The sequence below is a fragment of the Taurulus bubalis genome, assembly GCF_910589615.1.
Source record: "Taurulus bubalis genome assembly, chromosome: 19".
NCBI lineage: Eukaryota > Metazoa > Chordata > Actinopteri > Perciformes > Cottidae > Taurulus > Taurulus bubalis.
Window position 1 is genome coordinate 14,680,240 of NC_136607.1, and position 25,107 is coordinate 14,705,346.

Below are 25,107 nucleotides of genomic sequence, written 5' to 3' on the forward strand. Positions count from 1 at the left end.
TTTTCCAGCGTGTACAAGACTGAGTTGAAAGTTCAAAAACAAGAGGAAGTCAGGAGCTACTTCCGGTATGGGATTCCCTACAGCGCCCCTAGCGTTGGAAATACATTCATCCTTTTTTTTTTTTTTTAGGACACGGGTCACACATAAATGTTTTTGTGTGTGTGATAAAGAGTAGTTTACAACAATCGCAAAAACAAATACACGAGAATGATTTATTGTAATGTTTTATCCCATTAATAACATAAAAATAACTATAATTGTATGACCGTATCTGCAGAAACTGCTTATTTTGCAGACCTGCTGAGATTAAATTTGTCACGGTCCACAGATAATTAATCCTACTGACTTGGTGGTGAACCCACTTTGGTTCAAAATGAAATATCTCACAACCATTAGATTAATTGCCATGTAATTTACAACAGATCTCAAGTTCCCTGAATGAAACGTCCTGACTGACTTTCGGACCAGCAGGTCAATGGTTTTACCTCCCTACCTGATGACCATTCATGGTTATTAGACAATATGACTTTGGTGATCCTTGTTCTCAATTGAAATAGCCTTTCTTTTTATCTATCGTTTGTGAAATTTGGTACACATTTTCATGGGCCATGATCTCCTGACTCAAATCTTTGACTACTTTGGTTAAAAATTACATAATTTCACCACTTAAGGCCTTACCATTTGAGTCATCAAATGGTAAAGTCTGAAGAGAAAAAAATATGACACACACAAAAAGTTCATTTAAATTTAAATTAATCTTTACACTTTAGCCAAATGTAGATGGACGCGAGTGAAAATCTCATTTTAGAACTGTTGTCAGCCATATGATTTAAAATCATGATCCTATTTATTACAAATGTTGAGGGAGCTGCACTACACTGATCATACAATAGCTAGGCTGACTTATCCCGAACAAGTACTTATATAGACTTTCTACACTACACTGTAGTTTTGACTTAAAATAACTACAACCACACAATATTGATTTTCAGGGTAAGTGTTTTTCTTTTATTCATGGCTGTAAAAGAGGCAGGACCATGAGAAAACAGAAGTGGAAGTGATGAATCTGTAGACACATTGCAATTGGTAGATTAGACAGAATACAATTCAGCAAAGCTGCGAGAAAGACAACTATGACTAAGGACTTAAGTATTGTTATTAGCACACTGAAGCTAAACAAATACATTTAAAATAAAAAGGGGTATTTGCAGTCCTTTAAAGGACAGAACACACTAAGCACTCTTCACATGCAGTCCTTCATGATAAGACATTCTTAGCGTGTATGCAGTGATGTAGAAGCACCATCGTGAACAAAGCGTCTCAGATAAGGTGACGCTTCATGTTAGTTTGGCCTTTTTGTTCCCCACAAGTTAGACAGACTGATAGCTAACCTTTTACCAAAACAGGATGAATAAACAAAAGTTGGCAATGCATGGAGACGGCCTTTGTAGAACGCCCTGCAACCTTAAACCTTAAGCACAGCTCATTTGCGATCACTCCATTAATTACACATCAGCAAAATAAAAAAGGGTTCTCCAGTGTACTTTGTGTCTTTACTGAGACTGAAAACACAAGTATTCAATGACAGTCTACTGCTCGGAGTGCAGTTTTACTCTGGGAAGTCCAGGTTGATCATGCAGCTTCGGCACAGAGACGTGGTTTGTGCGTTATGCAACAACTGTATCTGTTTATAATGAGTGAGTGCTATGAACAGTGATTTATAAAAAGGAGGAGGTTCACAGAGCTCTCTCACAGCAAGCAATCATGGCTCAATCTACTTGGTCAGAAAAAGCTGAATGACATATCCAAGAATGAAATCTCACAATTCAGAGTATTTCTGACAGTTTCTGACTTTTAAAGAGACGGCGCGATATCAAGTGGCAAAAACAAGGTCCGCCTCAAATAATTAGAATAATAAAAAGGGAATTGCTTTACACATTACTTCCTACTTATCACTTATCACTAGTAGCAAATGTTATCAACTCTTGGAATATAAAAAAGAAAAGCACAATGCTTGCCCACGCGTCCCGAGATGAATCTCACTTTGCTCAACATCAGTAGGTTCAAACGTTATCATCTGCAGTTTTGCGACTTATTCAACCCAACTTCCACATCACATGAAAACCTAAAGCTCGACTCAACATACTTGGAAGTTAAGGCTGCATAAAATGCTTGTGGGTCGAAGATCTAGAGTTTAAAAATAAAAATAAAAGTCAACAAACGCCCAGATGAGATGTAGCTTGTGGATGATTTAATGAAAAATATTGGATTATGTAGACATTAATATGGACTTTGTATGAATGCATTTCCCATAAATAATCAACTCAAAGTATCCAAACTGTAGTTATTCCGGCCTGCTAACATGTAATTACATGGATGCACAGCGTCAGTGGTAAAATTAGCACTATTTCATTTGTTGTAACGATCAAAAATGACCACCAGTTAAACGAGAGCGTACAAGCTTCTCTTTCTGCATTCATAGCTTTTAAAAGACACTTACATATTTTTGATACAATCCCAATACATTCTAGTGGTTACAACAGTTTAGTAATAAAACCCTAAAACCTCACATTAAGTGTGCGGGCCTGTAGTAATAGACATGCATCAAAGGCCAGATGGAGTGGAGAAGACAGGACGTATGCATCACTCACTCACAACTAAAAAGCCCCTAATAATTCAAAACATTTATGCAATCCATCATTTTTACACTGTATACAAAATTGGCACACACTAACGAGGAAAAATAGGTTAATAAGCCAGCGACAAATTATATCAAAACAAATACAAAAAAGCATAACTGTGTGTTACTGTGGCTTGCTCGAAGGGTGCGATGGTAGCAGACAAAAAAGCGAAAATGAGAAGAGGCAGCGGACCCATCCAACATTCTCCAATCTAGGACTCTGTCTTTTTTTTGTTTTTCTTAAGGAAGGAAGGTGTGCGGAACTTCTTTTTCTTTTTGGAGGGCGACTTGCTGGGAGACTCTTCTCCCTCCTGGTCGCCGGCGTCAGCGGGTTCCTCCCCCTCAGCCGCGTCGGCGCTGGCAGGGGGAGAAGCGGATTCCTCGGCAGGAAGTGCTGGGGCATCGGAGGGGTCATCAGGTGTCAAGTCTGGAAGGGTCTGTCTCAGGGTGGCGGCGTCGCTCTCATCCTTATAGGTCTGATCCGGCAAGGACTCTGGTGGGAGGAGCAAGGAGAGCGTTATGGATCTCAGAAGACGGACTGATGGATCTGCGCTGCTGAGCGCTCTCTCTCTCTCTCTCTCTCTCTCTCACACACACACACACACACACACACACACACACACCTGAGGCGACTGCAAAGCGATCACTGGACACGTTGGTAAATCCACATGATTTTCAACTGGTCACTCAATTTAGCCTCTTTAGTTTATGGCATCTATTAGATTAACGTATTTAAAACAGTTATATTTAAGCAATATAAAAAGGGAACAAAGGTCTAACACTTCAAACATTCCCATAGATCCAAACACACACCGTAACCTTCCTCAGATCAAAAGCCACACCAAGATGTCATGTGACGTCTCTTACATCACATGACAGAAGCATCTCTCCCGGGGTCACCATCTTTAGAATAAGCAACTAAACATACAACTTTGCTCTCATTTAAAAATAAATAAATAAAAACCATCAGGATTTCATCTCTCAGACTCCTTTTATTTTCCATACTTTGACATGCTGGTGCTCAGCATTTTGTTTTTTACCTTCATTTAAACAGGGAAATCTTAATGAGTGCAGTTCCCTGGCTCATTTGCACCCTGTGTACAAACAAACAAAAATCAAAGTCTACAACACAGAAAGTTTCTTCAAAGACAAACATAAGCGAGGAAACAACAAGCCATGGGAGAGGGATTAAGTTATGTTAATTTAACACTGGCGCTCTCAAGGAGAAATAAAATAAAATTAGGACTTGGTTAATCCTTTGATAGCAATTTAATCCAGTTGCTGGGAGTATAGAAATTATATAGAGCCGTTCCCTCTGGTCTCAAATAGACAAAATGAGTACTAGTTAATTATGATCTTTGAAATTATTTTTGTAATATTATAACAATAGAGCATGAATCTGGCCTTTGTGTTTGTCCCAGTAAGTTACAATAAGATAAGATCAAAATGACTCCCTATCATACTGTACTGTAATACCAGGGCTAATAAGTCGTGTTAGCTTCATACTTCAGACTGTTTTGCATATTTTTAAGAGTTTTATTTCAGTCAACTTGAGACATAAAAAAATGTCAGGAGTAGACGGGACTAAAACTTAATACCAAAACATCAGTTTCCAGCAAAATTCATAGCTCGCTGAAAATATGCTCTGCTTTTGTCCCAAATCCGTCTGAAATCATGCACCCATCACCAGATAGTTATGATAGAAAAGCCAGTGTCGTCCTTTAAAAATACTCCCAGCAAAAAGAAGCAACACGTGCGGTTTCCATGTAAGCTTCAGTTGACCATCTCGGGATCAGCAGCATCAAACCACCGCCTCATGCTCAGGCACAAATTCACACGGCGCTGAAACAACCACGGCTCTGTTCGTCTTTAATGTTGCTCACATGCGACAGAGACCAGTGAGAAAAAACCCTTTTAGACCTGAGAAAACACTCCACACCAGTCCTCATTTTACATCTCTCATAGAGACAAGACGGATAAAACCCCAAACCTCACCACACAGCCAGAGCACCGGACCTCAACCATGTTTCAAGCTAAACAGCGAGTTGCAACAGCTGAAGTTTGCTTGGAAAGCCACACCCAAATAAAGCACTGATGTACCTGGTAAAGGACTCGTCTGGAAGACAAAACAAACGACACATTTTAAAAACAATACCTGATTTCTCTCTCTCCATGAAACAAAAAAAACACAGTGCCATATAACATTGATACATTGTGCAAGAGAGGTTGGTTATTTTGACAGTGAATAATTGGCAGGAAGAAAAGAGAGGTTATCTAACGTAAAACGGTTTGGCGAGTTGTGAGGTTTACTTCAAGAACATCCTCCACTTTTGTTTAGACTTTATCATTTGAGTTAAAAAAAAGGTCTTTAAAAAGGATCACGCCTAAAATAAAGATTGTACGAAAAACAACAATTTCTTGCAGTGGTTCACTTTTTAACAGAATCTAGAAGCAGTGAATTGTGTCTAATCACAAGAGAAGGAGGGGCTCTGAAATAACCCCCATCAAACCCAAGAAAGAGGTTCAGAGGAGTTCAGAGAACCGAGTTAAAGCGGGTTAGTTCAGATCACAGAACAGCTCTACTAGTGAAGCCATGCAAAAAAAAAAAAAAAGGGAAACAATCAAACGGGTCAGGATGGGTGATGGGTAATTAGGAGGTGGAACAGTACGTACTTACTATGGCAACAGGTACTCTTTTGTATTTCCATCTCCTGATTGTAATCGCAGCCACAAAGAAGAAAAAGCACAAGTAGAAACAAATGTCTATGCAGATCAAACCACAAGCACAGTGTTAAATAAAAATAAAATTAAAATGTGAAATAGAGAAAATAAAAAGAATACCAGAGGACAATCTTAAAAAGAATGGTTGGGAACCATTCTTAGTAGACCCCAAAAAGATGGAGAATGGAAGTGAAGGGGTAAAAGGAGATACTGAACATATAGAAATATGTTATACAACATTTCAGGTATTAGATTACACCTGTGATCAAAGCTACTCATCCTCTTCCTCCCTCATGCAGATAGTAGCTCATGAAAGAAACTTTAGGTGTACGACTGGAATAATGCCAATTATTGTTTCAATGAAGATTTTAACTTCAATTTAAGAACCAGTTCTCTTATAGGTGTAATCCAATAGTAATAAAGACCAAGAGGGAGAAAAATGAAAAAAATATGAAATAAAATAGACAAGACGTCGGTCGTCGTCTTTCCTAATGTTTTTCTGACGTCTGGAGACTGAATTACAGTCATTTCCCATCTCCCAAAAGGATAAACCTGGTTAAATAATCAAAACCTCTTGGCCTGTTATTACAGAAAACACAGCATAGCACCGGTAGTAGTATTATTAAAGACCACACACGAACAGACCCCAAGGCAGACAGGCAAGTGGACTGGCAGGAGCCTCTGCATCTCCTCTGTAGACCCCAGAGAAGCCCCAAAACCCAGCAAGAGGACGGGAGAAACCCATGCCGAACCACGCAGAACTGGGCCGCAGCGGTTATGTCGAGTATGTCGGGCCAGCCTACCTTCCTCTGCTCTGACGGGGGTGCTGGGCGGCGTGGTGGTTGGTTTCTGGCTTTGAGGCTCTTCCTCCTCAGGCTCTACAAGCTGCTCCAAGTCTACATGGGAATCTGCAGAGATGAAACGATAAGAAACCATTTAAATAAACAAATACATTAATAAATAAATGAGCAGTTAAGTCGTGAACCACTAAGAAAAGAGGACTACACAGGGAAGCAAACCAGGGAGGAAGCCTTAATCAGGAGAACACTGCAAATGCCTTCAAACGAATCAACCTCAAGATCTCCTGAAGAGCTAAACAAACCATTAGATTGATTGGAAATCAGTCAGAGGCACAGAAGGGACACCAACAGAGATATATCCAGGACAGGTTAGCAGGAAGAGTCCACACATGGGATGCTCTGATTGGATGACTGAGCTCAGACACAGCTTCCTCAAAAAAAAATTAGCACAACACCAAAAGCACTTTTAGAATTGCGGAGAGAGAGAGCGCGCCCCTTAAAGTGAGGGGATGATTTTAAAACTCAAAAAGAGCTTGCTTTAACGCCTCACCGTCTCTACTCAGCTCCTCGTCCAATCAAACTGCAAAAAGGTTTCTGATCTGCCAGAACTCTGATGCCTTGTCCAAAGGCATCGGAGTGGGAGAGAGCGGATGGGAGGGGGGATAATCAAGCAAAAGCTTCAAAGATTGAACTTGCTTGCGCAGGATAAAAACAGCAGCAGACTCCAAACAAACCAGAAAAAAAAGGGAGAGGACACAACAGGCTGGGATTCCCACACTCCCAGTGCAGCGGTGTGTATAGAGACGGACCAGGGCTGAGCAGGGGAGGAGGCAAGCGGAGGGCCGGATTAAAAAGGCACAACTCTGGTGTACCTGGAGCCTGATCTGCCTCTACCACTGATGGTTCCTTGCTGAGGGCTCTCAGCACGGCGCAGTGGAACTCCTTGTGCGGGGAATCTGGAGCGGAAAAAACCTCTTCTGCGGTCGAAAAAATGTCATCTGCAGAGTCTCTCCCACCGGAGAGGAGGAGGGAAGACTGCTCAGAGGCCGGCGTGGCAGCGGGGGGCGGGGCTCTCTCTAAGCTGGGTGAGGAGACAGAGGCTTGACCCCTCGCCTGTGGTTCAGGCTCAGGACGGGGTACGCTGGAGGCTGATCCCTCCTTATTACCGTCTCGTCCCTGCACTGTGAAGTCATGTGCATGGGTGTGTGTGGAGAGATAACGTCACCAATCTGAAGTTCATTCGATTCTTTTTGCATGATTCAGTTCTGCAGGTAGGTAAATATTGTTTTATTAAAATTGTGATGATCATGAGCATGTTTAAAGTAGCTGCACATAACTTGAAAACATATAGCATAACATCAGAAAAAGTGAACATCAGAGTGTAACAGCTCAGCTGATCTCTACTAAATTCTTGCCTGCATCTATACTTCCTGTGAAGACTCATCTCAGTGACTGTTCTCGAGGCAGTCAAGTCAAGGACGGCGGATTACAGAAGGAGGGAGTTGCGATTTATATTAATTTATAATCTTCTACATCAGTCATGTCATGTTATGTGTTTAGTCTTTTCCACTCGTCACATTTACCTTCAGGCCCTTTCTGGTTCTGCGCCACCTCCTTGCGGTAGTCCTCCAGCTCCTGGTCGGTTTGTTTGTTGAAGGGGTTGGGACCCTGCTTGCTGATGATAACCCTCGGCTGGTACTCCTTTTCGATGATGGCCTTGGATGCGGTCACTAGCTCCCCCTTCAGGACACACAGAGGGAAGGCAGAGAGAGACGAGAGGTCAACAGTTAATGCAGGTGACACATGGAAGGATTTATTACATTGAAAACTAGCTGCAGTGTCAAATGCTTGCAGACAATGTCACTTGAACTGGATTATCGGATTAGAGACACTTTACACACACAACAAGTATGCAGCATGAGCAAGTATCAGCCATAGGTGAATACATGCGTCTTCAGAGCACAAGTTAGAGCTAAGTGGACATTTCATAATTCAAGAAGCACAGAAACATTATGATGTCAACTAACAAGATTACTTCTTATTATATTAGGAATAAGCAATTGTTTCCGGATTAATTTCATACAATACACAAAAGCCAAGCACAGATTTGATGACGAGTTCAAGCTGACAGAAAATATAGTCACGGAAAGCAACAGAAGTACTTACGTTCTTAAAAATAAAATAAAACATTAGCATCATCTTCAATTAGTCTTTCAAGGCCATATTTACTGCCCACATACATTTCAAAAGAATGCTAATAAATCTCTCCTGCAGACCGACTCATGATAGCAAGATACACATACATCCATCTCAAGGATTGTATCTGGCTCAAGCACAAACAAAAAAGGTATACATGAATCTACCTGCATCCAAAGATCTCAGAGTGCATAACACATACATGTAGTGTACGAAAGACTAGGTCACATGACCACAAGTGAGAAAATTGCCTCGTTCTAGCACGATCTCTGACTTCATCAATACAATACAAGCCCAGATATCAAGCGTCTATCTGCAGGCTCATGTCGGATGATGTGAAGTACAGGTGAATGGTATTGGTGACTGGAGCAGTAAGTACCTTTCTAATTGATTTAGCAGGACTATAGGACCCCTCGGACACATCAAGGCCATCAATAGTGTCTGTGCAGTCAGACAGAGGGGCGTCCTGCAATAGTAAACCCAGCACAACCCAGCTCTTAAACACCAGCACATTCAAATCAGCGGTCTGTCGGGCAGGCGTGAACGCGTGCAGACTTTCAGAAGGGTACCGCCTTTCACACACAAAGGTGGAAAGAGTACTACGATGTCTCACTCAAGAGCAAATACCATTATCCAATGCTTAAGCCGACGTAAGGCAACTACTTTGGGTCACATGGTCACTTCAAAAGGGCCAATTTGTCAACCTGACTGGGACCTTTCCATTAAGAATACACACTTGGGTAATCTCTCCAAACTTTACATTTGGGAGATTTCTTTCAGAAAAGAGCTAAAAATTAATGTTTTCTTGGTTATATTAAACTGGAGGCTTAACTAAGTGTGCTGTTCTTAAAGAGTAGTTGCATGTTTTCTTAATGAAATAGCTGTGGAAAATCTTGGTGAAAGTAGCATTAATAATTTGTTTTGTTATGATTAGTTACTTTCCACCTCTGCATACACTCACACCATACAGACACAGACAAGTATTGGACATGCATGCAAAGAGAGATGGTTCTGGTAAGGGATGTGGGGCGGTGGATAGCAGAGCAGGGATGGAACAAATAGCCAAGCTCATGCATTGTGAAGACAAACAGTCCACAGGAGGGTGCTGTACAGTGTGCTTTCATACAGTCTTAACAGAACAAAAGCACATCAAGCACTCCTTCGGCCCTTCTAACACTTTAAAACACGACAGCTCTGTTTTACTTTGCTTTACTCTGTCCTGTTCCTCATGGTGTTAGGATTCAATGTCCAGGAAGCTTTGGTAGTGTAAACCCTGAGCTAACAGCTGCCCAGAGAAGGGAGAGCAAACATGCAAACTGAACTCAAGGAGGGACATTATAAGCACTTTTCCATTTTAACTGTGCATGCAAATAAATAAAAAAAAAAAGGTGTATTGGACGTAGTGAAGATCTTGGAGTCCAAATTAAGTCCAAATAAAAATTTTAAAAAAAAGTAATGGAGAGAAAATAAACTATGTATGATTATGGACACAACCTGAGCTGGCAGGTTTGGAGAGCAGAGCGGTGTTACCTCTCCCAAACACTACTCACCTGCCATAGTGACAATCTCTGTGGTCAAAGGATAATGTAACAGTTACAAAGTCACTCCATGCTCTGGAACACGACATGGGTGGCAAGTTTTGTTCTTTGATATCAGCGGTGAAGTTACTCCTTCAGAGAATGATCGGACAGCGTCATGCACAATATGGTTGAAGGGGACTCCTGACCTGGATAGTATATATTTATAATTTAATGTATTTTAACTAAATACAAGAGACCATACTCTCACATATGTTTGTCGGTATGAGACACATGTTCAACTCCAGGTCAGGATGTCTGCAGCAGCGAGGTTTTCATGTGCAGAACTTATAGACTGACCTGGTTGAAGTTACGATCCACCACGGTGCCGGCACACAGAACCTGTGACTGGGGCCCTGCTGTCATTATGTCCTGCAGGTTCTGCTCCCGGATCTACAAATAACAACAACATTTTAAGTCATACATAACAATAAACATACAGTGCATAAGGAACATTAAATGGTCTTTTATTTCAGGAAAGTAAAGGCAGTAAAATAGAGGAAAATATGATACCTTGTTCCTCATTTCCAGGACATCTTTTGGGTTGGTGTTCATTGGGATGAACTGATTGGCTGTGGCAGCCGGGCGGAGTCCGTCTTCCTTTGTCCACTGTAAACACCACATTTAGTGTTAAAACATTATCAAAAGCGGATATCTTTTACGACTTTAAAGCTCAAGCACAAAAATAGATTTAGACAAAAATACTATGCAGGCTTCACAATACAAGAATCATGCTGAACGGAAATTAACAAAGTCGGATGGCTGTAAAAAAGGGTTGAATGTAATAAGTGAACCAATGATGATGTGATTAATTTGTACTAAATTTAGAGGGGCACTGTTCTACATCATTACCTCTCCGACACTCATCAACCCGTGATATCAGGTCGCATCTTCCCAGTAATGTGGGGCTCAAACAGCCTGGAGCAGGGACTAAAACATTAGGATTGTCCTCATTCAGGATCGATGGCATTTATTGAATGCGATTTTTACCGAGATCCTGTTGCATAGAGCTGAAATGTCATAAAAATTAATGCTTCGTCAAGAAATGCTAGAAAACTAAATAGTTTAAAGATTTAAGCACAGTAGCATGTCACTCATATTGGAAGTATTCTGTAAGTAACTTTTTATTGTTTATCCATTGGAGTCGATGCTAAAACACAAGAGTGCACTAGAAGTAATATGTTCACGAGGAGTCGTGTTTTTTTTAAGTTGCTGAGAAGTAAAGCTGCTTTAAAAACACAGAAGAAACAATGAGTTTTAAAATCTTTAAAATGGTTCTGGGGTGGTTTTTTTGGACGAGTACATCAGAAGTGATCAGTGCAGGTGATGCTCAGTCAGAAACCGGTGAAAAGACCTCGCGCATGATGCGCCCGCCTGAAGACTCATTTATATTACTGAAAACCAGTCGTCATCATCATTGATGTACCATTAGAAAACAAAATGGAAAGATCACACTGAAGATCAACTGAGAACATCACAGGATGAGACAAATAAAAAAAGGTAACAGGGGTGAGGGAGAAGTGAAGGGTGTGAGGGTGGGTGACAGATGAGGCTGGCTTACGAAGCGAGAGTGGCAGTGAGGGGTGAGCTGGCATCACCAAAGTCATTTCCCAGGCTGATACACAACAACAAGGACGACAGAGATAAGAGAGAAACACACCCGAGGACACTCGCCCACAATGCCACAAACTAATCCAAGAGTGTATCTTTCCTGCAGAGGAAGGAACCTTTTATTGCCTTGACGAATAGAAGAAGAAAAAAATCCTCCATTGACTTTTCTACTTTGTTTTTCTTAACCTGGTAATGCTCAGCATGATTGAGGGCAAAAATTATATATATATATAAGTATTTACTCATTTCTGGTACCAAACTGAATGAGCAGCGGGTGAATATACAAATCAAATATTCAGCGTTCATGCAACATATTTGTTTTAACCTATTTAAAACTAGGCATGTTATTCGCGGTGGAAAGCGTAAGCTCATGACTTCATTCCTGTGCTGATTTTAAGCTTGGCTGGTTCGCTAGATGATGGAGGGTTTCTGGATGGAAGTAGCTGGTTGGGTTGGCTGGGTATGAGATGAACAGGTAAACGTGATATACTCACTGAGAAAGAGTCTCACAACACAACATTTCCTACTTTCCCAACAGGAGATAATTGATTCAAAAGTCAGGTCAATTCCATTGCCTTTTCTCTGTTCTTTTCTTTTTCCAAACAATTCCACTCATGCAGGTCTTGATGCGCTCAAAAGCAGTTTCAAAATAAAACCAGAAAAATAAATAAAGTAGAGGGAACAGAGAAGTACCACTGGGTGCAGTTGAAAGTGTTTGAGGAAAATAAAAATTTGAAAAGCAGGCTGCATAACTCTTTTGCGATTTAGTTTAACACCTATTTATTGATTTTTCTTATCAAATGTTTATAATGTATCTGCCATTATTCTGGTGATTAAATATTCTCAGTTAGAGACATGCCACCTCCCTCTTTTATGCTGACAACGTAAATCCTCCCAAAAAGCAAACTCACACTTAATAGTTTGATATGGCCTCAAATCTTACGATACTTATGTACATTTTCTTGATTCATGTTTGAGCAACAAAAGCTAACTACAAGATGCAAAAGACAAAAGCTAAGAGAGTTGTTGCGGGGGTCGTCAGCAGCGACGCCAACGTGTCTCGCCACATTCACCTGCCCACTTGAGGACTCATGCCACACCCCTGCTACTCGCTCCTCTGGGAAAAACATCAACACCAACAATGCATTTCACTCCTACACATGCAGTGGGGGCATGCTTTGGGCGCCTGGCCCGGCATCCTGAAGTATTAGGAGACCGGAAGGGAAACGGAGCAGAGGGTGGACAAATACTCACGAATGTGCTACAAAGTAATTAGCAGAGAAGAGGAAACTGGATTAGAAAAGTTGGTTAACAGGACCTCTAAAATTGCTGGAATATAGCGTGAATATACCAGACTTCCAATAGCAGATATATAGAAAGGTTCATAAAAGAATTAATGGCAAACAACAGTTTTAGCTTTGTACTATACTTTTACTCCTCACTGTCCCCAGAACCTCAGGATGCCGACCACCTGCCCGTTTCCACCAACAAGGTAGCTGTAAAATCTTTACTATGAACAATAAGGTAGGCACAGACCAAGCAGTTGGTTATACAGCTTGGCACGCAGACACCAGACGAGAGAGACTGCAGCAAGGGTTTGACGTGATCGTGTGTTATGTTCGTCCACACCTTAGGCTTCGACTTGGGGCTGCTGCCGTCGGGCCCGTCCTCGCAGGGCTCGTCGGGCCGGCCGCCGGCATTGAGCCAGCGGGTCTTGTCGCGCTGGCCGCGCTGGAAGCTCTGTTTCATCGGGGAGCGAGCGCCTGAGTCGCTGTCCTCCCCGTATGAGTAACCACCGTGGCCGGGGGCAGCGCTCTCCACGTCACTGTACTTTTTTGCTTTGTCGCGCAATGCCGGGCAGCGGTAAGGGAAGCCTGTCCTGTAGCCCTGAGATACAGAGAGACAAACAACAGGGTTGAGCAAATGGTTATTACACTATCCAACTATCCATGCTGAAAGCAATGCAACTATGACTGTGTTGTAAAAGAGACTTTTGGCACCACATCCAGGTGATCAAAGGATTAAGAAGTCTCTGTTTCACCCTTTTTCTTTTTACTTACCAAGTTGTCGAGCATTCTCATGTAAGCCTCAAACTCCTGCTCCCCGACTTGCCACTTCAGCTGTGTAGAAGACCCGTCGCTTGCTGGCTCCGGGACCCGCGAGCGTGCCTTGTACTTCTTTGGGTCCAGCAACACCAGATTATCTGGCCCTCCAGCGCTGGCCAGCGTTCTCACCTGAAAGAAATTGGGAGGGATACCGACAGAAAAATCACAGACAGAGCAAGAATACAGAAGGGGGGAAAAAAAGAAGAAAAAAAAAAAAAAAACGTGGACATGAGGACATAAAGATGAAGAAAGATGAACAAAAATGTGGAGAGACAAGAGACAAAGACAATTGTTATGAAAAATGCAGACAGACATATGGTGGCATATATAACAACCCAAATGAAAATAAACTACAATAATAGCAATTAGATAATACTTAAGATTATTAGACATAAATAAATATCTTATGTGCTAGTCACAATTGCCAAGGGATATTTCAGCCAGCAGTGGCCTTTACAGGATGTCCTACCTGGATCTCACAGGCGGCGACCAGATTGTGGATGTAATAGAAAGCTTCCTCCAATGTTGCGCCTACAGACACCAAGCCATGGTTCCTTAGGATGAGCACCTGAAAGAGGGGAACAAGATAAACAAAAGCACATTCTCAGTTCCTCAATGCGTTTCAGAAGTTCTAAATTAAGAATAAGGACACTATTCCATTTCAAATTTACATTTCCACAACTGTGGAAGTACCATTTATCTTTATTTTCACATTGAGACATGCTGTGCCCGTTACCTTGCTAGTTGGCCCAAGGTCCCTCTTGATGATAACATTTTCATCCTCATTCACCAATATGCCGTGGTAGTCGTGATAGGCCACCTCCCCCAGGGACAGTGCCTCAGGTGAGATGGGCAACAGGCCACATTTCATAGCAGACACCTGCAACCAAACAGAGCACACATGCAGGACGTAAGACAATCGTGTCCAAGTCTACGCTCATGGTGGGTATAAATACTTTGTATACACTGTCCCTTACCGCAGTACCCGCAGCTGTGTGTATGTGTACGACACACTTGACATCGGGCCGTGCAGCGTAGATGGCACTGTGGAGATTGAAGCCGGCCATGTTGACCCCGAGATTGGTGCTTCCCCGGTCAACTATCTCGCCTTGAAGGTTTACCTTCACCTGGAGAGCAGGGCAGACAACAAGGGGTTAACCAGTTGAATTACTTTATCTATACAACTAAATTATTTCAACGTATTTTAAATCACATGAGAAGTAAAGCGATCTGCACAGAAATCCCCCGATAGAATAAGAAAACTAAAGAAAAGACACTCAGTTCTAATAGAGATCAGCACATATTCTCACCAGACTGGAGGCGGTGACTTCACTGTACAGGAGGCCAAAGGGAATGATTAGGAAGCGCTCCTCGTCCGAGTTCACCCTGACCTGAAGGACCAGAAGTCAGACGTATTAGCTTACAGTGTTATTGTTAATGTCACTGACAAACACCAAAGCACGCCCTCTTAGAAACATCCAAATCAGATCGTCGACCCACCTAGTATTGTAATTTACCCTATACGTGTATATCCGTTAATTAGGTTAAATGTGAACATATCTTTACTTAACTGCTGGATGATAAATTCAGGCAAATAAAGAAGCCCATCTTACTGTGAGGTGGTTGAAGATGAGCTCAGACCAGCCGAACAAGTCAGCGAGCCGATAAAAGGCAGCCAGCTTGCAGCGATGCTGCTTCTCGCCCTTGTCGTAGGAAATGGAGTCTGAGCCGCGCAGATCATTCACTGGAGTCACCATCCCTAAACCTGAGAGGAAGAGACGGGGTCAGACAGAATGACACGGTTCGCTTACGCAAAAGCTTCAAACAAAACAGTGTGGAAAACGAGACAAAGTAGTTACAATAAAGAGCTCTGTACAAAAATAATTATAATAACCATTCCTGATTCCTTGATAGCCGGAAAGAAAAAAAACACTCACTTAGAGATAATAACAATTAGATGGAGTCTACCTATTGGACTCTTTCACCCAAAAATATTTACTTTGGCATACGCTGCATTACTCATTGTGAGCACATGCCTAGCAGGGCTGAGGGGGAAAGTAACAAACACTCCTTCTCTTCTCTGCTTACTCATGTTAAGTGACGCCATGCCTCCCTGCGGTGCAGCGGGATACATGGAAGGCATGCTGCTGGTGGTCATGAAGTCTGCAATCTGCTGCAGAGCCAGCAGGCTAGTGGGCGTCTTCCCCTTCTTCATTTGATCCTGGATCATTGTCTCCAGCTCGTCGCAGAATGCCTGCCGGTCATCAACAGACAGAAACACAGGAAAACGTGAAAGGCGTACGAGCTTTTAACCACCGTACCATAAGCTTTGCATTTTCCATACCAGATTGACGTTACTGACCCTAAAAATTAAAATGTGGTGTAAAAAAATTTAAATAGTTACTTGTAGAATCTTAAAACTAGCTGGAGACCTGTAGGCTACAGGGCAATATTTTGGTATCGGAGGCGTTGTGGTTTGAGTCGGCTCGGGAAAGGAAGTCTCGACCTGGATATCTGGTGGCTACACCGGAGGCCCAGAAACATGGCCCCTTGCCCCCCAGTATTGTCCTACAATACATCCTAGCTTTATGAAGGTTACAGCGTTCACATTGTGACTCAACCGCATGATCCATTCTGTGGGATGCAGTTTGTGGCGCTGTCATGGTATATTGATAGGCGTTTCTTTAATTTTGTCCATCCATTTGATATCAATGAGGGGAAGTTAAATAACAGAAACAACTCTCTTGTATAACATGATACAGTTCAACAGGACTGTTGTATTAGACTGGATTAGTTACAGCGAGGTGAAACTAGTAAATAGGAAACAAAGTGTACATCAACAGTACATGCGGTTGAGAACAAACACTGACGCGAGCTCAACAAAGTAAAATCCTTGTTTTAAAAACACCAGGACTTGAATACATCAGTGCTTTACACACATACATTAGGCCTTTAAACAGTGCTGTTCTCTGTCACTGAGTACTCAGCAACTGACAGGCTGCCGATGGGGAATAAACTGGATCCATCATGTGATATTTACAAAAAGCTGCTGCCTTTACACGAAATGTTTTAAAATGCTTGTTATGGCAGTGCGATCACAGTATTTTGTCGGTTAATGTAGAGTATGCCACTGAATCTGAATATATTTGACGTGTCCGTCCCACTGACCGGGCTCTGTAGGATCATGGAGACCCTCTTCCTCTGTTCCATCATGTTGAAGTCCTGCCGCAGGTCGGGTGCCATGTTTCTCTCCCTCTGGTACTCCGGGCTGCTCTCATCCACCCGGTCGAAGTACCGCTCCTTGTGGGGGGCTGTGGTGGGAGGGGGGGCCGTCACCACGCCGGCACCTGAGTCGCCGTTCATCTTGGGCTGGCCTCCTATAAAGGGAGGAGACGAGACAACTTTATTTATTGTTTGTACAGATAACACACATTCCACACGCCCTATGTCAGAGTGGTGGATGAAGGTTTCTTGAACAGGTTTTACTGTGAAAAGCACAGTAGACCGATCAAAACCTAATGCCTGTGTTTTACAATATGCCGTGCTTGTGTGGTGGGTTTCAGCATTTGATTAATATATTTTAACATGATTTATGTTTAAGTCTCTGTGTGTGCTGGTTATGTTTTATATGATTCTACAATGCATATAGACTAGGATTAAAACATTACATACTATAAAACCACCCACTGTCTGCATTAAACTTGTAATGTATAATTAGGAATGGTTGTTTATTTAATGTGTAGTTAATAAAAAAATCATTTAAAAACAAAAAGATGCCGACAGGGACACAGAAAGTGTCCACGGTGAATTGAGGAAATGAGCATCACAGTCATTAGACCAGAAAGCCAATCCCACAGAGCACACACTTCCCTACTTCCTGTCACGACCATGAGACCACTTCTCCCGCAGAGATGGGTTTCATTGATTTCCATAACACGTTTCCTGGAATCACAACACCACTCAACTGTCAAGGCCGGGCTACGGAAACTAAAACTGCAAAAGTCTTTCACCGTTGAGCTTGATGAATATTAGAAAACAAAAAAAACTCTGATATTTCTACAAGTATGATGTGGACATAACTGTTACCGTGTGCTTGGGGATCAATAACCGACATTTAGCGCAACATTATTGTGTGTCCTCTTCCACTGACAACAACAGGAAGGGGTTAGGAGATGTAAAGAGAATGGAGAAAAAGATTTTCCTAGAGATCCATGTCCATCCAGCTGGCTGGGATGTGTGGATAAATAGTCTCAGCCTGTCTGTCACAGCACAGACTGCTCAAGCCCCGACTCTGAAGGACACAGACGGGTTTATGAGAACCGGGAGATGTGTGTGTGCAGGCATGCATGGGGTGAATGTGGGGTCGCTCTGGCAGAAACTGATGCAGCCCATTAGTCGGCATCAATACAAATGTTCAGCCAAAACTACCATGACAACTGCAGGCCGAACCCGAAGCATCCGCTATCACACCGAGAGCTGGCAGAGCCCCTCTCCTTCTTTCCGTCCGCTTTCATCGGTGTTCTGAGATTTTTCCATAACATTTTTTTTCCACAACTCTTAGGTCACCTGCTCCAATCAAGGCTTCTGTGCTCTCAAGCCGTTAGGCTAATTATAGGCCAACAATGTTTTGTCCATTCTCACCTCATTTACTCATTAAATGAACGGTGTTCTTTCTGCTTTTCATCTACCATTTGTTAATGCCTTCAAATAAATATAATACATAGAAAAAGAAAGTCCACCTCAACTGATGAATTCCACTTAAGTCAAAAGGTTGAGATGCTAGTTGCTGCTACTTTGCTAAGTTAGGCCAAGATGTTAATTCATCATCATTGATATATTTCAGCTGCCGGTAACAGGGAGAGAAGTAAGTACATTTAGCTTCAGCCAAAGTGTGGCCATCTTAATGGTCATGAGCTAACTGGATTTGTCAAATAATTAAATACCACTTTCATGAACTCAAATCCTCTTAAGAGTCTTTGGTGTCTCCTCTTCGCTGGTTTCCTTGAAATCATAACTACCGTCTTAACGTGCAATTTATAAAAGAAAGAACGAACATGAAAAGTTGCATGCTCGCTCTGCAAAACATTCAGGAGGGAAAACTCTTGTCCCACCTCACTCGTGTGATTGGGTCATCAGAAAATGGCAGAAGAAGAGTGACATCAGCAATTATCTTTGCTGCCAAATACGCTCATTAGGAAGAAATAACGAGTCCCTGCCCTGACATATGTCACCATCTACTGCAAAAATACGTCAATTCTAAAAGTCACACTGAGCAAATGGATAGGTTTATACTAATAGATACAGGTGGAGTTGGTCTGTACAATATAATACTACAGTCTCTGCAGCCCTGCCAAGACGGGCCCCTGTCAGCCTGGTTTACACCAAGATGGTCTTAATGCTTCTAGACTGCCGTCTGATCTCATCCACGTCGCCCTAACTTGTTTATGCTACGTTGGCTGGCTGTTGTTCTCGTCGGTGTTTACTGCGAGCGGCAACGATAGGAATCGAACATGTCTGCTGACAAAGGGACAACAGGAGGGGGAAGAAAAGAAAAAAAGTGACAAAACTCAAAAAGGATTCAACATTCTTGCTGTGTCATTTTTGGTTAGAGAGAAGATACTCGTGAAGAAATCCATTCACAATGACCCGTCTCTACGTACTGCCGGAAATGCGTAGTTGGATCCTTTCGATTGTCTCAAGGCTGCCATCGGTCCAGCACTGCAGTGCACAAACTCTGCCAACACTTGCAGAGCAGGATGAATGAACCAGAAGTATTACTAAAACTGCACGACGGAGAAAGCTAAAAAGGGGAGCAGCAGAACGATATCACAGGATATGCAGAAATCACCTCTGTAGCTTATTCTCTGTCTTTCTGCTCTCTGTCAGAGTAAACAAAGGAAGAAGAGCTTAAAAAGGGGGATAACGGCCATATTGTGCAAGGAGAATTTCTTTGGATCAACTAATTTCATGCTGCACTCCCAAAAATGTTAACTGAATGACTCCAGCTGAGAAATACAGAACACCATTCCAGCAGGAACATCTCTGAAACATCTTTTTTTTCCTGTGGTGTAAACTAAAATGAAAAACTAAAACGTTGTTTATTTCTTGCGGATTCCGTAGCAATAACATTGGCCCTCGATGCAGGAAGCTCTCCATCCATCCATCCATCCAGGCACAATGTTCATCTCACAACCAGAGGCGCCCCCGCCTCGTCAGAGCCCCTACTTCTCATCTCTCCTCAGAGATGTAGGTGCAGGGGAACGGCTAGCCTCCACTCCTGTTAAAGAGTGCAATCACTATGGAAACCAAAACACATTGCCATGGAAACACAGGACAGCCTTTAAAGATCGCTGTTACGCAAGAACAGCTGTAGCCTAACATCACGTTGCAAAGAAGCCGTCGGTCAGTGTCACCAGGTGCACATCTTCAAACTATTCTGGCACTCATTTTACATTAGATTTAAAACGGATCATATTCAGGGACCCCTGGAAATACAACATACACTGAAGTAAAGTTAGGAATCCTACTATACACATATGGAACATTGAACTAATTGACAAGTAAAAAATAAATAACTCTTTAAAATATGAGCTCAAGCTCTACGTGTCAAATGGCATGACCCCAGGAACACCCAAATCATTCATCATGAAACACAAATTAGTATTTACTTTCAAACATGTTCCAATTATTCACACCCAGGGCATGTGCTCAAACAGGTGCTCAGTTTGGGCTATGATTTGAAAAGTCAAATAGGGTAACCAATTAGACCAGGAACATCTTGTGATGCAACTCATGCATGACCCTGCAAATGTTGGGGAATTTATAGCACCCGACAGTAAGTGTCTGGTCCTGTCAGTGTATTGTCTGCCCTCTGGGCCTTGCATGTTTAGAGCACTGAAAAAGAGCACAAGAGCTGATACAAAACAGCCATTTAAACAAAGATGGTTGTTGGGTGAGCAATTTAAAGACAAGGTTGCATATTGCAATTACAGATAAGCCTTTCTTCTATCTTTGACAGAAGTTAGAGCAAAATTACAGTGTTTGAGCTCTTTGCCTTTTGGTTGCCGCTACACAGTGTTTGCTAGGAGGACTTTAAGACACTGAGGGTTGTCGGTGAACAGAGGGCCTCTGACACAGAGAACATAAAACAGTTGCACATGAAAAGCTGCTCTGTCCTCGTCCATTTTCACTGTGGCTGTGTAAAAACCCTCGACCGGATGCATCCAAGGGCTTCGTCTCCAAGCAACAGGAAAATGTGATGACGAATTAACCGTCACAATCATACAGTACAATGTATGCCATCTGCATTTGTGTGAAAGATTAGAGGGGACATTTTGATTTGTCATTGGAACAAATGTAAGCAAAGGAAACAGAGAGAGATAGCTCCCTCAGTTCTAGCAGTATGGCAAAATGTCTGATGGTTGACACATTTATCCATGTCGTTTTAAGTTACGTGAAGAAATGGTGTGTCATCATACCGCTAAAACATAGCGATAACAAAACTACTTTCTAATGCAAAAAGCTCTGCATGATTTTAAATCCATAACTTATGCATTTAGGAACATGAACAAGATGCTGTGCCATTCTCCACTGCTATGAGCCAATGATGGGAAGAGGAAAAAAGGTAGATACATCATGTGAGGAGAAGCACCAGGCTATCTGCTCTCCAACAGTGTCGAGCTTTAAAAGCAGTGGGTGTCGTGAACATTGTGCATATTTAAATGTAATAATAATTCTCTTTTGAGAGATAGAAGCTTGCACTGAAACATCGTTTCGGCATGCCCAAGCTCCCTGAAAAGACGACAATCTTAAGCAAAAAAAAATCCATTAAGTTTGTTCCAAAAATATGCCAATCAAGCACTTGGCAGTGAAAAAATAATTATGGTGTGAAAATAAAAAAAGATGGCCTCCAATTCTTTGCTGGTCTTTCTTCGACATGTTTAGTGTGTGTGTGTGTGTGTGTGTGTGTGTGTGTGTGTGTGTGTGTGTGTGTGTAGTTGGTATTTCATGGAATCCGTTTTGAGACATTTGAGCGAGGCACTCGGACAAGGCTCCTTATATCTCTGAGCTAGATGCCAGTCATTACTGGGGACGAAGAATCCACTAGCAACTGCTCTTTAGAGAGAGAGTGTGTGTGTGTGTGTGTGTGTGTGTGTGTGTGTCTCTCTGACTGACTACTACGCCTTGCAGGAATGCATTCAGTGTCCTTTTAGCACTGCCCCTTGCATGGTATTGTGTATCAGAGTATTTGACATAGACAGAGAAGCCATAGCTTCATGGACAACAGGATCCAACAGCAGACAAACTAAAATGCAGTGTTCAACAACAATAAATGTGCATATTACTCTGCAGGGAAGAAGGTATTGTAGCAATATTACTTTATTACGCGATAACTTGAAGCAAGTTATCTATCTCGTCGTAAATATCTTCCCACACTGCATGCAAAAAAAGAATGACATTGTTTTATCTTGTGTGCACGTTTCAGCTCCAAAGCATAGTATCTATTGTATATGCGTGTGATCTTACCAAGTTAAAAAAAGAGAGCACAAAATGGCATAGTTAGCGGCTAGCTGGTGAACTTAGTGGAGCACTGAGCAGCTGAAGAGACATACAGTATTTCCCTTTGCTTTGGGAAGTAATCTCACCTTTTCCAAGCCGTCCAAACATGTTCCACCTTAAAATTACATAATCGGTTATATCATAGATTAGAGCCAAGCGATAAGTTTAAGTTGAATCTGAGTGACAAGTAAATCGCTCCTGAGATGAAGCCAAAGGCATGCTTTTATTTTTTGGAGGTAAATGTATTGCATGTGAGCTTCACCATCACTGGGACAATCTTCATGAGTCAGATAATATGTGCTGCATAATACCATGGCCAGGCCAAACGCTGTGCTGTGTTCAGAGTGCGAGTACGGGGACTCAGGGGTTTATCTGGCTGTCACATGGGACAGAGTGGTGGAAGATTGCTCTCAGAAACAGCAGACCCCTCCCTGTACAGTTTCCATAGTCTCACTCTCCGGCCTGTAGAGCATACTAGCTCACCGGCCTGTAGCACGTACTCTCCAGCCTATAGCGTGTACTCTCCAGCCTATAGCGTGTACTGCTAGTGTAAATATTTGACCCAACAAACATATAGTCACAGCATATTGACATTCGTGACCTATGTGGTATGAATGGCAGTTCAACTCTGTTTTTGCATCTTTAACTTAAAGAAGAAGAAACAAGGTACCCTGCTAAGTGATCACATATGGGAAGGAAGGAAAGAGTGAAATAGAGAGGATGTACTTGAAATGAGGAACACATTTTCAGCTGCACTGCAGTCAAGGGTGTGGGCGTGGGGGAGTGGGAGTAAAACAAACACTCTGTATCTAGAGTGAGTGTGTATGTATGTGTGTATTAGTGTAGTTTGTGGCAACATGGAGCCAGGCTGACAGAGCTAAGATCCCTCCTTTGGGAGTTTCACTCATACTAAGGGAATGATCAAATCCAGGGAGTAACCATCCCTGAGCCCTCACAGACCTTTTAACTTGGTATATAGTTTGGTTTTACTAATCCTCATAAAGTATGAGGGGGAAGGGATTTATCAGTTGACTTTAGAAAGAAGCCAGGACACAGTGACAGCTTAGTGGTGATGTTCTCTGGTTTGGGGATAAAACTGTAGACAAGGCACATTCAACCTTAACAAACTCTCAGGTTATTATCACCAATTTCGTAGCAGAGAAAAATCTGAGAAAGGCAGCAAAAATCACATCTGATAAGGTCACAATATATTATTATGACAGGCTATAGCTTGATTGCTACATGATGCTACGATTGACTGTATATTTGGAGCAAAGAGTATGGGCCATCTCAAGTTATAATGTAATTTTCACCTGGCGTGTGCAAAAACATAATTTCCCTTTGGGATTAATAAAGTACTTTATGTCTGGCATGATGTTTAATCTCTTACTGTGAAAAGAGACAGTATGAACGTGCACAGTGTGTTATTATGATGCAGGAGATGGTGCCATCTCCACAACAGGAAACTACTCCATCAACACACGATTGAATAAAAGCACATCGTCCTGCTTCATAACACGCCCAGCTCTGAAACGGGCGCAAACGAATCGTATCGACCCGAGCAGCCAACTATTAAATAGCTTCAGTGACCGGGGTGAAATGTGGAATGCTAAATAATGCAACAACAGGCCTGCTCGGCCAGCGGGCTAACGAAACACACGCCGGGCACAGAGTGTGTGTGGCCGCGGGCTGTTGCTGTCCAGCACAGGAAAACCGTCTGAGCCCAAGCGAAGTCAAAAAAATGAAACTAAAAACGCAGAAATGGCCGTTTTACAGCCAGAAACCCGCCCATGGCTGCGTCTCTGCAGACGGCACCGAGCGAAGCAACCTATTAGCAAAACAGTGCGCGAGCTCGCCACATTGTAACACATCGAGACCCGTAGCGTTAAAAACGCACACACGGGTCATTGTGTCGGACGAACCGCTGGAATGCAAAAAAAAACAAAAAGTATCGATTATTTGCGAGCTTACCCTCTCTTTGATGAAGTGATGAAATATGAAAAGCAGTGCTCGGTGAAAGCAGGACGGCGGGTTTCACTGCCTTTATCCCCTACCCTGGTGATCTCACGGTGGGTTTATCTCTCTGCGCTCGTCGTCCCCGCGTAGCTCCGCCCACCCTCCGTCGTTCCTCTTTGGGTGCGGCAAACTGCTTTAATCTGCGGCTATTTATTGGTCACCTGGAGGCACGCGACGGCAGCGGGGCCTGTGGTTGGAGCGCGAGCGATTTGGCCCCGCAGAGAAGCTTTAAGGAAAACATCCATGTTTTTATATTTTTACTGCTGGTGCTAAAAAGTCATGAGCAATGGGCGGTGGGAGATGTTTTGATCCGGTAATGATGTCACAGAATATGCAAAAACGATTTCACTTTTTTTTCAATAAACATAATTCTCTTGCGTTGATGTATGTCAATGTTTTTCCATATTTGTTTAAGCATCAAAGAGGTATTTCCAATATTTCACAAAAAAAAACTATGGCCTAAGGGGGAAACCTACAGTATTTGCAAACTATTAATGTCACAAAATGTAACGGTCACAGTGGTATTTTTTCCTGCTGAATCTCTTTACTGAAGTAGGATACAGAACTTGTACTTGTATGGAGTATTTCTACATTGCAGTAGTGCTTTTATTAAGTAATGGATCTGAGTTCTGCAACAATAAGTTTAAAATTCGAATAGAAAATGAAATTTCTATATCAATACAATTAAAACCGATATTTTACATCTTAGCTGTTGCATATAATTCAACATGTAACACAAATGGTATTTTAAATTCCCGCATTTGTATACCCCATCAGCTTGTTCCTGTGTTGCAGAATATAATACACATGTGCTGCATTTGTACATCAGCTCTATGTTCAAG

The 25,107-nt window shown here is 42.3% G+C and overlaps 1 protein-coding gene across 5 annotated transcripts; it reads right to left on the reverse strand.

The window, feature by feature from the left end:
* Nucleotides 1-2,236: 2,236 nt before the first annotated feature.
* add1 (adducin 1 (alpha)) lies at nt 2,237-24,329 on the reverse strand. 5 transcript variants are annotated; one of them, XM_079235353.1, is made up of 18 exons: nt 24,221-24,329; nt 16,859-17,067; nt 15,779-15,944; nt 15,304-15,455; nt 15,001-15,081; nt 14,668-14,817; nt 14,427-14,570; nt 14,160-14,258; nt 13,646-13,819; nt 13,215-13,472; nt 10,488-10,583; nt 10,275-10,367; nt 7,785-7,941; nt 7,074-7,382; nt 6,205-6,309; nt 4,781-4,796; nt 3,721-3,774; nt 3,035-3,173 (listed from the first exon to the last, which is right to left on the reverse strand). In XM_079235353.1, the coding sequence occupies exons 2-17, from the start codon at nt 17,051-17,053 to the stop codon at nt 3,723-3,725; spliced, it is 2,247 nt and encodes a 748-aa protein (XP_079091479.1). In that variant the 5' UTR covers nt 17,054-17,067; nt 24,221-24,329; the 3' UTR covers nt 3,035-3,173; nt 3,721-3,722. The 5 variants fall into 5 exon arrangements, with proteins under 5 accessions (XP_079091478.1, XP_079091481.1, XP_079091479.1 ...); XM_079235356.1 differs by lacking the exon at nt 7,074-7,382; XM_079235354.1 differs by lacking the exons at nt 3,721-3,774; nt 4,781-4,796 and adding an exon at nt 5,354-5,391 and having other exon boundaries at nt 3,055-3,173.
* Between the last annotated feature and the right edge of the window lie 778 nt (nt 24,330-25,107).

Coding starts and splice junctions, on each gene's coding strand:
- add1 (XM_079235352.1), bottom strand. CDS start 17,053: ATGAACGGCGACTCAGGTGCCGGCGTGGTGACGGCCCCCCCTCCCACC. Junction 14,571..14,667: donor ACACAGCTGCGGGTACTGCG/GTAAGGGACAGT, acceptor GTTTGGTTGCAG/GTGTCTGCTATGAAATGTGG. Junction 13,473..13,645: donor TGAGAATGCTCGACAACTTG/GTAAGTAAAAAG, acceptor TCTGTATCTCAG/GGCTACAGGACAGGCTTCCC.